A 15000-nucleotide genomic window follows, 5' to 3' on the forward strand; every position below is an offset into this window, starting at 1 on the left:
AACAAAACACAGAAATAAAAATCTCAAAACACGTTTTGCACCAAAATTAGCATAAGGGCTCAGCTGAGTGAAAAAGTCATGAGTGATGACGGTAAAGAAGAAAACCTGTGTTGAGAGAACTTTAAGAAATGCTTTGGAAGGTGAACAAGTATCTGCAAATGTTGTGGCTAGTTTCTGATTTCACAAAAAACACATCCGAGGTGTCTCAGAATTTTCAACAGTCAAAAGAAATCAGTTGCAAGCTGCAGAAATAAGGAATATGAGGTTTAACTGTACCTAAAATGGTGCAAACTGGCCAAGATCCCTTTACTGGGTGGTGACTGTAAGGAGGAACAGTGAAGCATCAATCTGGAGAGCAGAAGGTTCAGGTTTTGAGAGGAGTGTTCAGTAAATACTCCTCCACAGCCTATACAATTCCCTAAAAAGTGATGGAAATATAAATACCTATGATGTCATTAGAAGAATGTCAAAAGGAAGATCCTTTCAAAAGGATCTCAGTCAGGGGAGACTGGGCAAACCAGGAGGAAAGGTTTGCTGTAGCAATGCTGTAGGGAAAAGCCAGTGTGGCTCACAAAACAAACTCACAAACTGTTTTCCCTCTAACCTGTAAATAACATCTGTTGAACTGCATTGTCCAAAATGCTTCTTTGGTTTGTTCTGCCCTCAGAAGGCAACAAGCACTCCATCTGATTTAAATAAGTATTAACATTGGTGGTGACAAACATTTGAAAAGCAAAAGAAGAAGATGCCCCTGGGGACAGTCAGGGGGCATTCTGTGGGATGGAAGAGAAGGCAAGAGAAGAGCTACTTTAATTTCATCTTGCACTGAGGATTGTGCAAAAATTCATGGTTTTTTTGGAAAAGTGCATTAGCTCTGCTTGCCCCGATCAACCTACAATACACAACCTTTTATTAGAGTTACAGAGCTTTCAAAGTGTAAAGAGGAAAAGTTAAAAGAAGGAATATTTTAGCCTAAACAAGGAAACAGCAAGAATGGAACAATAAGCTTTTGTGTCTGTGCCACACTTATGCACAACAGCAATTGCAGTGTTTTTACTGACAATAAAAATAGATCAAATTCTGACGGTGCCACTGTTTCTTATGGCGGCACACAAAGGCCTGGGGCTCTGAGTGCTGCATCCCTGAGCTGGATGGGTGAGAACCTGGCATGTCCCAGCAGGGACAGCTCCTGCAGTCACTCTGAGAAGATGCTCTTTATCACCACTTGCTGAGCTGGCAGGTCCCACAGCAGCACACCCATTACTGCCAGGTTCTGATGGAGGCAGGAGTGGGATTTCCAGTTGGGGTGGAGTCCTGGTGACAAACCTGCAGCCGTGCCAGCCCCACTGTGTCCTGGCTGTGGGGGCCCAGGTGGCTCCTCCCTGCTGGCAGGAGCTGGCCTGGGCTCCTGGGATGATGGTGATGGCATGCAGAGGGGCTCAGGAAGGTGGCCAAAGGGCTTCATGGGGTGGCCAAAAGGCTTCATGGGGTGGCCAAAGGGCTTCATGGGGTGGCACCCCAAGGAGATGGGCTTTGAACTGCTGATTCTGAGTGGAGTCAAGCCCTGGCTCTGACCTTGGAGTGAGGGGCAGCTGAAGCTGTAGAGACAAGAGGGTAACCCTGGAGCAAAAAATGGCACATTTCAAAATGACAACAGAAAGGCATCAGAAACACTGCTGAACTGCCCAGGGCTCTGGCTGTGCTTGGTAATCTAGTTTAATGGTTCTCTTGTAATTGGTGTCTCTGGAGCTTTAACCTGAGACCTTTTGGGTTGAGTTCCAGTGCTCTCAGTCATGTGAAATAAAGCAGGAGAAATCATACAAGCTTCCATCCACAGAAAACAGCCAGGCTGGTTTGTGGGGATGTTATTCTTGGTTATCTAGCATTGTGATGCAAGGACTGAGGAGGAGAGAGCTTGTTCCCCTGCCTGCTGGCAGTATTCCCTTTGCTTCATCCTAAATCTGGCCATGTCTGCTCCCATGTGTGGTGGGGAGTGCAAATGCCATGGGCTGGGGCAGGGCCACGGGCTGGCTGCTGGCTTTATGCTTCTGAAGGTGCCAGTGTGTCACTTGGACTGCAGCCTCAGGCTGGAGCAGTGTGGGGTATTGGCTTCCTGCAAGTGACCCCCACTTTGTGCAGCAGGCAGGAACGGGCAGCACAGGTGTGGGAGGAGTGCTGGCAGTGTCACCACTGTCCCTGTCATCCTGCACCGGGGGCAGGGGGGGAGGCTTTGTTTTGTGAAAAAGGAATGGAAAATGTGAAGTCACGAGGATGTTAAAAGGGACAGCAAGGAAAAGAAATGCATATGTGCTCTGACTTGCCATTTGGAAACACCCAGGGGCTCTTCATTGCCAAAGAGTTTTGTACAGATGGTATTTCAGGGGAGTGAAGGTCCCTACCGATGAAAGGGATCCACCCTTTTCTTCAGCAAGGCAGAGTCAAGCTGTGAGCTCTTTGGGAGGAAGGCTGGCTGTCAGTGATGCCCAAAGCGTTATAAAACCACCCAGTAACCACAGATTTGTCACCCAAAGCAGATGCAGATTTAAAGGCCACTTGACAAGTGAAGGGAAATTTGCAGAGGGTTTGGTGGTGTGCCTGATGTGCACTGGAAGCAGGGATTGAGTTGCTGCTGGCCATGTGTGCCATGGAATATCCACTGAGACACAGCCCAGCTCTGAAGCCCAGTTTCAGCAGAGGCACTGTCTCATCAAAGGCAGAGCTAAGAGACACAAACAGTGCCCGCTAAAGTCTGTGTGATTATCTGAAAGGAAAAGCTTTAGGACAAAAGTGTTTTAAAATCCAATGCACCTTTAGCTGCAAGAAGCCACAACTGTCAGCCATAACCAGAGAAAAATGTCATACCTGTTGTACTCAGCCATTACTGGGGCAGGTTGCACACAGCAAAACCATCTCCATCTGAAGTCATGTGGGCTTACACAGGAGGACTATTGAAGGAGCTATTTTAGCTGGCAAAAGCGGTGGAAAGAAAGCTGGTGAAGCACAGTCACTGAAGTCTCCTATTTCACACAGATTCAGGCACAAAGGATGAAAATCAGATGCTGCATGAATGGTTTGAGCTGGTCATGGAGAAGAATAAATTAATGCGCTATGAGTCTGAGCTCCTGATTATGTAAGTAAGGACAAGCATTGCTATTAAAGATGGGAGGGGAGAGGGAAAAAACATACTCCCAACTCCCTGAACACCTGAACACCTTCCTGCTGCGTTTGAGACAGCTGAGGAATAACATCCAGAGCAGCTACAACCTGTTTTGAACACAGATCTGCAGCTGAGGCCTCCTCACCCTTCCCTCTCACAGTGGTTCAGACATTTCAGTTCTGTACAGTGCTCTGAACCAGAGTGGCACAGAGAGGCCTTCACATAATGTGGGTCTGATGAACACCAGGGCACCTTCCCTGGGGAGAAAAACAGTCTGACACTCATCTAGTTTTGTTGGACATAGGAAAAAGGGATCTAGAAATTCACTACAGCCGTGGAACAAGCAGATACACCAACACAAGACAGTAAAATGCCCCTCTAGAAATTCACTACAGCCATGGAACAAGCAGATAGACCAGCACAAGAAGTTAATAAAACCCCACCTTGTGCCACTGCTGAGGCTGATGGAAGCAATGTTTGCTCCCTCACCTTGCCTCCCTGCAAACCCCCTCGAGACAGCTGGGGATGCTCAGCTGTTTTCTCCACTCTTGGTGGGCAGCGTGGGAAGGTGATGGGAGCCTCAGCAGTCCTCACTCAGCCCTGGGTTTCCCCCTTTGAAGGCTTTGCCATTGCCATTTATCATTTCCAGATCCCTGAGCTCCAGCTGCACCCCAGTTTCTCAGTTTCTCCCCAGCTGTGCTGGTGCTGCTGTGGGAGCAATGCTTTCTTCTCACTCTGAGAGTTAAAAAGGCAACAGTGGGCTGCTTTTAGCACTTGAGGACACAAAATGTTGTTGTTTGGAGGTGTTCACGTGTCAGTTCCTCAGGCCCTTCACGTGTGGGTTCAGCCCTATGCAGAATTGCACCGTGCCACCAGCAAAGCCCAGATGGTTCAGAGCTTTAAGCACTGCTGTGTGGGGGAGTGTAACCCCAGAGCTACTGTGAAAGGTGGCAGTGCTGCTTCTGGAGCTGCTCTGGAGATGCTGGCACAGGCAAACCTTTTAGTGTTGGCAGCCCATGAGGAGAAAACACAGAATCTCCTAACTGAAATTATAATGTGTGTCTTCACTGAAAAAAAGCTGCTTGTTTAACTCTTTTTGCTGCACCCAGAGCCCAAGAGCTAGAACTGGAGGACCAGCAAAGCAGGTTGGAGCAACAGCTGAGAGAGAAGATGGCCATTGATGGTAAGCCAAAGGGGACAGTGTGCTCCAGCCCACAGGGACTGACCATGCCAACCCTGTTTGCTCTGAAAAGAACCGGGCTGGCAGGGGCTCCTGTGCTCCTCTGGCTGCAGCTCAGCCAGCAGAATGTGAGGTGTTCTCAAGTGAGTGCTCAGGACAGCCCAGCTGGCCTGCCCAGCTGTGCAGTGAGCTGCAGCAGGAGCACTGCATGGGCAATTGCAGCCGTGCTCTGCAGCCAGCAGTGTCCAGCTGGGGATGGACACTGGGGATGAACACTGGGGATGGACACTGGAGATGGAGACACTGGGGATGGAGACACTGGTGATGGGCACTGGGGATGGACACTGGGGATGGAGACACTGGTGATGGGCACTGGGGATGGACACTGGGGATGGACACTGGGGATGGAGACGCTGGGGATGGACACTGGTGATGGGCACTGGGGATGGACACTGGGGATGGACACTGGGGATGGACACTGGGGATGGAGACACTGGTGATGGGCACTGGGGATGGACACTGGGGATGGAGACACTGGGGATGGACACTGGGGATGGAGACACTGGTGATGGAGACACTGGGGATGGACACTGGGGATGGAGACACTGGGGATGGAGACACTGGTGGTCATGGGCACTGGTGATGGACACTGGGGATGGACACTCGTGATGGACACTGGTGATGGCCACTGGGGATGGGCACTGGTGATGGACACTGGTGATGATGGACACTGGTGATGGCCACTGGTGATGATGGACACTGGTGATGGCCACTGGGGATGGACACTGATCAGCTGGCCAGCCAGCAATGAGGAGTAACCTCCTCAGCCCCCTGAGCAGAGGAGGGTATCTGCTCTTACCAGCACTGCTGGATAATATTTTGGAACTGCTTTGAGGTGCTTGGGATTACAGCTTGGGCTGGTCCTTTCATTTGGGACTTGAAAAGGAGCACGGGGAGGAGCAAAGCAGGGACAAGAGTGGTTCCAGAGCACTGAGTACCCCCAAATATCCTGTTGTGTTCTAGGCATGTGGATTGCAAGAGACGGCAGTTTTCAGTACATTTTCTGAAAAATGCTTTCCATTTTCTTACAGGTACTACATTTCATGTTGGGATTTTTAATTTATAAGCTAAATTTAATCTACAGCTTAATTGCTTCTACAATTAGGTAGTGCTTTTCCTATCCCTTCCAGTCTAAATTTTGCTAAAAGACCCTAGGAAGCCTAATGGTCAACTTCAAATGGCCCAAATGCAGGAGAAAATTTCCCTGAACTGTAACTTTAACAATACTTACTGCTATGGACTACATTTGGCATTGAATATAATGCTAATTCAAGCTGGGCACTAACAGTTAAAATGCAAACACTGATCTGGTTCTCAAGCTCTTTTTTGTGACCTTGCAGACAGCCTTAAAGATGAGATGGATCTGAATGAGGAGGATGAAATTTTTACCGAGATGATGAAGGTGGTTGAAGAGAGGGACAGACTCGTGTGTGCCTTAGAAGAGCAGAGAGTGAAAGAAAGAGCAGAAGACCAGCACTTGGAAAGCTTTATATTATCTACAGGCTATCAGCTGAGCAGGATTTAAACAGCCACATGCAAACAAACATCCTTGCAGCAGTATTCTCTGCCACAGAGATACAGTCTGCTGGAAAATGAAGGAATTCAAATTTAAAATCTGCTTATTTGGGAAAGAGGTTGTTTTGTTATCAAAAGCTTTAGAGCTGTTCTTTTGCTTTTGCCAGAGACAGTCATTTCACTGTCAGCTCAGAGCATCACTGGGATACAGATTTGGGCTGAATTTGTCTGTCTGGTGGGCACCAGGGTCTGTGAGAGGGAAATCAGAGCTCCATTATCCTGCTGGAATTTTATTTTAATGCTGAGAATGGAGTTTCTGAGGAACACGATGACATCATTTAGTATTTCTGAGAGAGCCTTACTTTCCATCTGTTTGTCTCAATCTCTGTGTGCCTTTGTTAATATTTTGGCACAGCCAAGCCATGGTCAACTATAGAAAAGTCAGAAAACAAGCACCTCATAAAAACAGGGTTAGTCTTTATTTCTGGTGGAGGAAGAGTCATTTGACTAATGACTACATATAAGCACTTACTAAAACTACTGTAAATGCAATGTCAGAAATTAATTTTTCAGGTATTTATAAGTTTTATTGCACTGTGTATTTTTGAACAAGAAGTTCAAGCAATATTAAATCCCTGCATTTTGTAAAATGGTAAGGGATTATCAAAGGGGTGACTATTCTTACAGCTGTTACATGCTCAAAAAAGTTTCTGTATATCAGAGATGAAGGTCTTTAAAACAAGATAAAAGATAATTTGAAAATAGTAATTCAGACCCAACTGATATTGATAGGGCAGACTTCACTATGAGAGACTTTACAATTTCTTCATAAAATAGATCACAAATGGTGTTGTTGGGTGTGATGAATGGTACAGCAGTTAATTCTCCCCGAGAATGGCCCCATAAAAGGACTGCAAAAATTGTTGAGTTTTTAATATCAACATTTGGCAGAAAATATTGTGAGTGTGTTTAAATTGCATTTATCTTGCTGCTTGAGAATATATGCATATTTTTTGCTTAAAGGGACCATCTCCTATCTTTTTTTTGTACATGCATTTGTAGATATTGGCAAAAGAGCTTGCAGAAATTCTCCTGATTTAAGTAAGTTCTTAAATCTGAGATAATTCTGCAATTTGAGATTGGTAATATTCCCAGCTGTATGTGTGATGCACTGGATTTTCAAACTGGAAAAAACAAGGGGAAACTGAAAGACTGGGTTTTTTTTGGTGTTTTTTTGATATCATTTTACCTCGTGCTCTGAGAAGATTTGATGTTCTCATTATGTTGTGAGTGGTGCTAATTTGCAGCATCTGCCTATGGTACAGCCAAAGAGAGAAGCATTCCTGTTAAAAAAGCCTTAAAGTGAAAAATCTCTGGGTGGGTACTGGTAAAGTAACAGACACTGGATCCTGTCACAATAATTTATGAGTTATCTGTTATCTTCAGGGGTTTGTTGGGTTTGTTGGTTTCGTTGTTGTTTTTTGTTTTTTTCTCTCTTGCAAGAAATTTGAAATGACCTTTCTAAATGTAAAAGCAAGTTTTTGCTGTTGGCCACAGATAAGTAATATACCTCTGCTGGTGCAAGCTTTATGCTATTGCTCTGCAATGTTTATTTATATTTATTTATTACACTGTTTAAAGAGGGCAAGAGTGTCTGGTTACATTTTACAGTTTGGATGTTGTCTCTAATTTTGATTGAAAAATGTGTATTTCTAAGAGCTGTGTACAGCAAAGCTGTTCATTGCAGAGTATACAGATTTATAAATTTGGTAAACAATTAGCAATAAAATATGAATTAAGATTTTAAACAATGTTCTCAGTGACCATAACTTGAAGGGATACCCTTAAAACACAGCATTCAGGGCTTTAACATATAATTGTCTTCCATCACAGTGAAAAGACATGGAAGAAGGGAAGAACCCTTAAATGTGTTCCAAAATAAGCACCAGACTTTTTTCTTCCCCCTCTCATTCATAGGCTAAGCTATACCTGATCTTCAGATGACATTTTTACTGAGATGGATTGCAGTGACTGATTTTTTAAACTAACTCTAGTACTTAAGACTGACACAAAGTAGGAGAGGCAGGGCAGCAATAAATATATTCATTTTCTCTGTTGAGATCTGCTGGTATTTCCAGTCTTGCAGAGAAGATTTTTGGGTTTTACCACTGTCCCCAGTCCTGCCTCATGCAGTCCTGTAGACACAAGACAGTCTAGGAAATGTCACCATTTTCTGTCAGAGTCATTGTGATTTCAAGGTATTTTAAAAGAGTTTGAAAGAGCTTTGCCCAGGAGGAGAATTCTGCAGGAATCTCCAGTTATATAAGAGATTGTTTTTTTCACCTCACTTTTACAATTAAGAAGTGCACTCCCATTAGTGCTGCTGTTGCAGATAAGCCCTGGGATTTCAGTTTACAGCAGATACCTGCTCAGCTGTGAAACCAAACTCCAAAGGCTGCTATCCCTTTAGCTCCAAAGATTTGCATTCTTGAGAGTATCAGAGTCCACAGAAGCTGAAGGCCACCAGAACTTGATGGGCATCAAAAATATTCTTTGCTAAAGAAACGCTTTTCTGGATGCCCTGTGGTTGTTACACATCTCCACCCAAAACTGCCTGCTCTTGGGTGGGAAAACCTGTCAGGCTGCTGCTGACCTGCCTGATCTTGAGTACCTCACAGGATTAGATCCAAAAATAAACTGTGCAAGCGATTTAGAAAATTCTAAACTCCTAAGTCATTTAAAGCAGGTCTTTGTGTATTGTGAGAGTAGAGAAGGGGTTAAAGAAAAAGAGAAGCTATGTGCACTGTTCACAGGTCAACTTCACATGGTTGGCTTGTACTAGAAATGCATTTAACCACTGGTTTGGTTATCAGTTTTCTTGCTGCTCAATCTTTTCTGTAACTTGGCTGACTAATTTATAATAGAGTTGTTAATTTCTGAGTTTGTGGCACTGTTATTTCGGGGTATAACGTGTTGTGCTGTAATGTATTGAGTGTGTCTAAATGGGCTGCTGGTGAGAAATTTTCTATTTGAAAGAATAAAATTCTGTCTCACTCTTTGAAGTCCCTGAATCATTTTCACAGAAGTTCCTCTCCACTGACACAGCACCATAATGTGTGAGAAGGACAGATCTACAGGTCAGAAATGAAATCACCCTGGGAACTCCTGTCCTGGTAAGGAAATCACAGCATCTTGCAGTGCACAGGTTCCCTTTGTGGTTCACAAATAATGGCACTCTGAGGTTAGGGGGCATCTTTAGCAGAAGAGATTACAAACCCCAACTTCCACACAGGGGAATTCCCCAGCTGGTTTCCTTGTGCTTGATGCATAAATTATAACATTTTAACATTATAACATTTTAACATTATAACAGCTCCTTGAAGACTTGAAAAAATAAAAGTGTCCATCAAATGGTGATCAACATCATAAGTGTCAACTAACTGTCCATTTTCAAATGCCACTGAGTTTATCTCTCAGGTCATCCTGTTCTGCTGCTTTGTAGCAGTGGGAGAGCCTTCCAGCCCAAGACAGTGTGCTGAGGAGAGAAGAGGATGAGCAAGACTGGGGCCAGCACAATTATCCCCTGCTCAGTGACTCTGGACTGACTGAGAGGTCTCTCCTCCTCTCAGGACAGACGGACAGCTGCTTCTCTTCAGAGGTCAAGGTCATTTCTGGCATCTCTGAACAGAGATTTTCCTTTCAATGTCCTTTCCCTTCCTTCTTGTGGACTTTTCTGGCCCAGGAGCAGGGTAGAAATGCCACCAGAGGAATTTACTGAGGCTCACAGTACGTGCACACACCTTCCTTGTCCCCTGTTCAAAGGTCACAGCTCGAAGGAAACTCAAGTGGTGCTTAGGGACATGGTTTGGTGGTGGATTTGGCAGTACTGGGTTAATGGCTGGACTTGATCCTAAAGGTCTGTTCAAACTGAAACAATTCTGTGATTCTGTAAAAAGCTCGGGAAAACAATTTTGTAAATCATTGTTTGAATCAAGACCAATCCATTTGCCACCAAGGTAAAGGGACACCTCACTGATTTTTAGTGTGTTTGACCATAGGACACAAATTTAGGGGTCTTGTGCCTTGAAACTTGTGCTTTGCAGCCCAATGCATGTCTGATTTCAACTGAGAATTGCACACTGCTTTAGCAGCCCTTTTCCAGAAAGATACACCATTTTCTTCCCTGCCTGAGCAAGTGACAGGACGTGGCACAGCAGATTGGAGACTCTGCACATCGTTTAAGGCTTTGCTTCTGTTAAGACCTAGAGCTGCAGATGTTAAAATCCTGCTGGCTTTGGCACGCTTTGGCACGCTTTGGCACGGTTTGGCACGCTTTGGCACGGTTTGGCACGCTTTGGCACACCGAGTTTGCCGTGGCAGCGTGCAAACACTGTTCAGTTTTCATGGCAGCCACATCCCACCAGCCTGGCTCCTGGCAAACACTTCATGAAGGGCAAGGGCTTTGCTGGATTTCACCCACATCTCTTTGCCTGGTATTTATGAAAGAAATTGTGGTTCCTTCTGTTGCTTCTAATGAGCTACACAGAGACCTGCTGGTCCTGGAATATTCATGTGACACACCTGTACATAAATGCAGGCCCAGATGAAGGGTACAACTGACACTTGTTAGGAAAAATAACCAAACCATAATACTGATTTTTTTTTCCCTACAACTGTCTCAAGAAGGACAGTTGTAAATGCAAGTAAACTTGGCCCAGCTTTTGTAATTAATTAATTGATGTAACATGTTACCAAAAGTAATGAATTACAGGATGGCATTCCCATTTTACCCAAAAGTTTTGAACCCACCTTTTTTCCTCTGAAGTTTTTGTATTATTAATTCTGTGGCTGTATACAGCACGTTATCTTTTATCTTTCGTGTACATTTTTCCTCATCACAAGTTTTCCTCCTTGGTGTACAACAAAAATTCATCATGTGTTTTAAGAATCTGTTTGGAAATCCTCTGTTACTTTTATAAAACTATGTTATTTTGTTAAATTATTTACACAGAATATTCATATACCAAAGAAGTTAGAGTAGAAAGCATAGCTGTGCTTTAAATTCCAGCATATGAATATGCCCAGTCTTAATCTCACCTTGTGAGCTGGAAAGAAATTCTTCCTCAGGCGTGAGTTTTAGGTGATGCTGGCAATGAGAATTTGGAGCCCTTTGATGCCTGCTGTGAGGCTTTGTGCTGTTCTAAAGCAGCCCCACCAGGGGGGTGTGGAAACACCTTCTGTGCTCTGCAGGCTCCTCTGCTGTGCCCTTAACTCAGGGAGGGGTGAGCACGTTCAGAAATTCACCACACACGGCTGGCAGTGCTGCAAGTGCTCAGGAAAATAAAATGTGCAGACTTTGGTCTAGTTCTCCTCTTCCTGGAGTCAGCAAGGGGTGTTCCTGCAGGCAAGCACAGCAGCAGCAAGCTGATAAATGGCTTTTAAAAATTCCGCTTCCGTTCTTTAAATGACCAAACGGTCAAAAGGCTGGAGCAGAGCTACACCTAGGAGAAAAATGATAGGGGAGGACTGCAAGGCAAGTGAATGATTTATTGCACAGTCTTAAGCAGCTTAGCTGCTCTTTCTTGCTAGCCTAGCCTGTGGTTGGGATATTACATACCTTGCCTCTTCCGTTTCCTTGGGAAAGTAAAACTCTGCTCCTGTGCATTCTGAGTCTCATATTAAAAGAAATAAAAACCAGCTGTGCATGAACAGGTATGCATGTGAATAAGAATTATTTGAAGGGTGGGGACTTAGCCACCTTTTATTGCCTGCAAAAGTACGTCTGTGAGCAGGATCCAATTAATTTGATGTAATGTTTGGCTCATCTGTCCGAACAAGGCGCTGACAGCAGCGTGGTGAGAGCTGCCACGGTCTGCTCCGCATTTCTCTGTGCCAGGTGCAGCAGGGCCAGCCTGAACAGCAGCCTGCTGCCTGCCCTGGCCTGTGCTGGGATCAGGGAGCATGATCCTGCAAGAATTCCATTGTCAAATACAGAGCACAGCAGGCTCCATCCCCATCGCTGCCTTGACTTCCACCTTGTGCCCACCTAGAAAGCCTTTAGTGATGAATGCAATATTAATTTAAGGCCATAATTTAGACCTTGTGTATATCTACAAAGCCTTTTGTGATGAATGCAGTATTAATTTAAGGCTGTATGTTCATATATATTCCTACATAAAAAGAAAAAGGTAGCATATGTAATTCTAAATTTAAGATACAGGGGGAAAATGTTGTAAGTATCCTCAAAGAGAAACTGGAAAAATACTGCAGTAATGTTACACACAATGAACTGCACAGAAATCCTGAGAGAAATCCCAAAAACTACTGTGAGCTCTGGGTCTGGCTGCTGCTTTATTATCATTTCCTAAAGCACACAGTATTTGAGTTTCCAGATCTGCTAAAGTTCATTTAAACACATTGTTTCATTTAATCTTTTTCCCCTTGTGATGTCCAACTCCCACAGCTCACGAGGCTATTAAATAAGCAATACCGTATTTATCATTAATTTACATTTTGTGTTGAGAAATAGGAAAGATTCTGGCTCTTTTCAAGAGTTTTTTGAGGGACTTGGCAAATTCATGTTGAATTCTGACCGCCCTGCAGTGCACAGCCCAGAACCTGCTGCTCTTTGTGAGGTATTTGCCTCGTTCCTTCTGTATTCACCACAAACACAGGGGTACAAGAGAGCTTGCCAAAATGCTCTCTCTTCTGCTGTGCCCACAGCATCCTCCCCTGACATCCATGTACAGTCATTTGGCTCCCAATGGAGATTCAGCTGGGTCACTGCTCTGCTTGTAAATGCCACAGATTTACAGGAGTATTTTAAAAGGTGCTTGATGTGTGCACTTCTCCTTTTGAAACTGCATTGTGTTCTTAAAAATGATTCAAAACTGTTCATCTCCTAATGCACACAGTGTATCAGCAAAAAGAGAATAATGTGTGAAATTCAGGCTGAAATTGGTAGGCAAGAGGCCCGAGACATAACTGGTGCTGGGAACCAGAGCCAGTGTAAGGAAAGGGCTGTGCTAAGGCTTGGGCTCATTCCTGCTTAGAACTGATGGCAGGAGGGATGAAGAGAGTTTTTCTCCAGGGCACATACAAACTGCATGCAAGAAACAGGCATTGATGTGTGCCCCTCATCAGCTAACCCACGCTACCAGCTTGTAAAAACACAACAATTACTGGCTGATTTAGAAATATCCTCATGGTAATTTCATTTCACTTATGATGCCTAATGGATAGCTAGATATTTGCATGAAGTGTGTGTGGCTTTTTGCCTGAATTGTTAATCAGGTGATTAAGTGGTAAGTGAAAGTAGTGCATCCAGATGACATTAATGCTGTTCCAGTCCTGGATGCCTCCTGAACCAGTCACAGCAAATTATCTGTTTGAAACGTACTTCTCCCTTAAGCTGCTCATCTGCAAATCAAAGCAGGGCTGGTACAGGCCATCTACTGTGCTAAGCCACCTTTCCACAGGCTTTTTATAGTGCTCTGACTGCAACAGTTGTTTTGTTTTGTGTCTATGACCGTGCCTGCTGCTTCTCACCACAGGCACAGCTGGAAACTGCAGGCAGAAGAGCTTTGCTAAATGTTATCCAGACTGAAATGTAAGCTTGAGCTTTAACTTGCAGGAAACCATTTCGTGACACTTTATTACTTCATGAGTTCTTCTGTGTGTCCAGATCTGGGGCCTCCAACACGAGAGAGATGAACTTGATGGAGCACGTCCAGAGGAGGCCACCAAGGTGCTCAGAGGGCTGGAGCACCTCTGCCATGAATTCAGGCTGGGAAAGTTGGGGTTGTTCAGCCTGGGGACTGCTCCAGGGAGACCTGGTAGCCTTCCAGTCCCTAAAGGGGGGTTACAAGACACCTGGAGAGGGACTTCTTGCAAGGGCAGGTAGTGACAGAAGAAGGGGAAATAGCCTTAGGCTAAAGAATGTAGGAAATGACAAGATATTAGCAAGAAACTCTTTATTGGGGGGGTGGTGAGGCTCTGAAGAAGCTCTCCAGAGAAGCTCTGGACACTCCATCCCTGGCACTGCTCAAGGCCAGGTTAAATGAGGCTTTGAACAGTCAAGTTTAATTGAAGGTGTCCCTGCCCATGGCAGAGTGTTAGAAACTGGTTTATCTCCAAGACCCTTCCAAGTGCAGCCGTGGTTCTGTTTCTCTATGGGGGCTGGCACAGGATGTAGGAACATCTGCTGGCAGCTGTGACACCCCTGTCCTTCAGGCCCTTCACCCTGGGGATGAGCTGAACGGTGTGAGTGAGCCCTGACCCTGTGTCCGCATGCACCTTTCAGCTCCTGGCACCCCCTGCGTGTCACCCAGCCCGGCTGGTCACCGGGGCAGGGGATGGGGCAGGGATGGGGTGGGGATGGGGCAGGGAATGGGGCAGGGATGGGGCAGGGGATGGAGCAGGGAATGGGGATGGGGATGGAGCAGGGAATGGGGCAGGGGATGGGGATGGAACAGGGGCCGGGGATGGAGCAGGGACCGGGGATGGAGCAGGGGATGGAGCAGGGGATGCAGCAGGGGATGCAGCAGGGGATGGAACAGGGGCCGGGGATGGAGCAGGGGATGGAGCAGGGGCCGGGGATGCAGCAGGGGCCGGGGATGGAGCAGGGGATGGAGCAGGGGATGGAGCAGGGGATGGAGCAGGGGATGCAGCAGGGGATGCAGCAGGGGATGGAACAGGGGCCGGGGATGGAGCAGGGGCCGGGGATGGGGCAGGGGCAGGGGATGGAGCAGGGGATGCAGCAGGGGATGGAGCAGGGGATGGAGCAGGGGATGGAGCAGGGGATGGAGCAGGGGCCGGGGATGGAGCAGGGGATGGGGCAGGGGATGGAGCAGGGGATGGAGCAGGGGCCGGGGATGCAGCAGGGGCCGGGGATGGAGCAGGGGATGCAGCAGGGGCCGGGGATGGAGCAGGGGATGGAGCAGGGGATGCAGCAGGGGCCGGGGATGGAGCAGGGGATGGAGCAGGGAATGGAACAGGGGCCGGGGATGGAGCAGGGGCCGGGGATGGAGCAGGGGATGGGGCAGGGGATGGAGCAGGGGATGGAACAAGGGCCGGGGATGGAGCAGGG

General features: G+C 46.2%; 1 protein-coding gene across 2 annotated transcripts; it reads left to right on the forward strand.

The window, feature by feature from the left end:
* The first annotated feature begins 2773 nt into the window (after positions 1 to 2773).
* LOC147645373 (F-actin-monooxygenase MICAL2-like) lies at positions 2774 to 6236 on the forward strand. 2 transcript variants are annotated; one of them, XR_015282391.1, is made up of 4 exons: positions 2774 to 3130; positions 4267 to 4340; positions 5361 to 5428; positions 5738 to 6236. XR_015282391.1 is itself a non-coding variant. In XM_086874690.1 (3 exons), exons 1-3 carry the CDS (start codon positions 3057 to 3059, stop codon positions 5920 to 5922), a joined length of 333 nt encoding a protein of 110 aa, XP_086730816.1. In that variant the 5' UTR covers positions 2976 to 3056; the 3' UTR covers positions 5923 to 6236. The 2 variants fall into 2 exon arrangements, 1 of the variants encoding a protein (XP_086730816.1); XM_086874690.1 differs by lacking the exon at positions 5361 to 5428 and having other exon boundaries at positions 2976 to 3130.
* The last annotated feature ends 8764 nt before the right edge of the window (positions 6237 to 15000 follow it).

Source organism: Cyanistes caeruleus, unplaced genomic scaffold (assembly GCF_971803275.1).
Source record: "Cyanistes caeruleus unplaced genomic scaffold, bCyaCae1.hap1.1 HAP1_SCAFFOLD_458, whole genome shotgun sequence".
NCBI classification, from domain to species: Eukaryota; Metazoa; Chordata; class Aves; order Passeriformes; family Paridae; genus Cyanistes; species Cyanistes caeruleus.

Coding starts and splice junctions, on each gene's coding strand:
- LOC147645373 (XM_086874690.1), top strand. CDS start 3,057: ATGCTGCATGAATGGTTTGAGCTGGTCATGGAGAAGAATAAATTAATG. Junction 3,131..4,266: donor GAGTCTGAGCTCCTGATTAT/GTAAGTAAGGAC, acceptor TGCTGCACCCAG/AGCCCAAGAGCTAGAACTGG. Junction 4,341..5,737: donor AGAGAAGATGGCCATTGATG/GTAAGCCAAAGG, acceptor GTGACCTTGCAG/ACAGCCTTAAAGATGAGATG.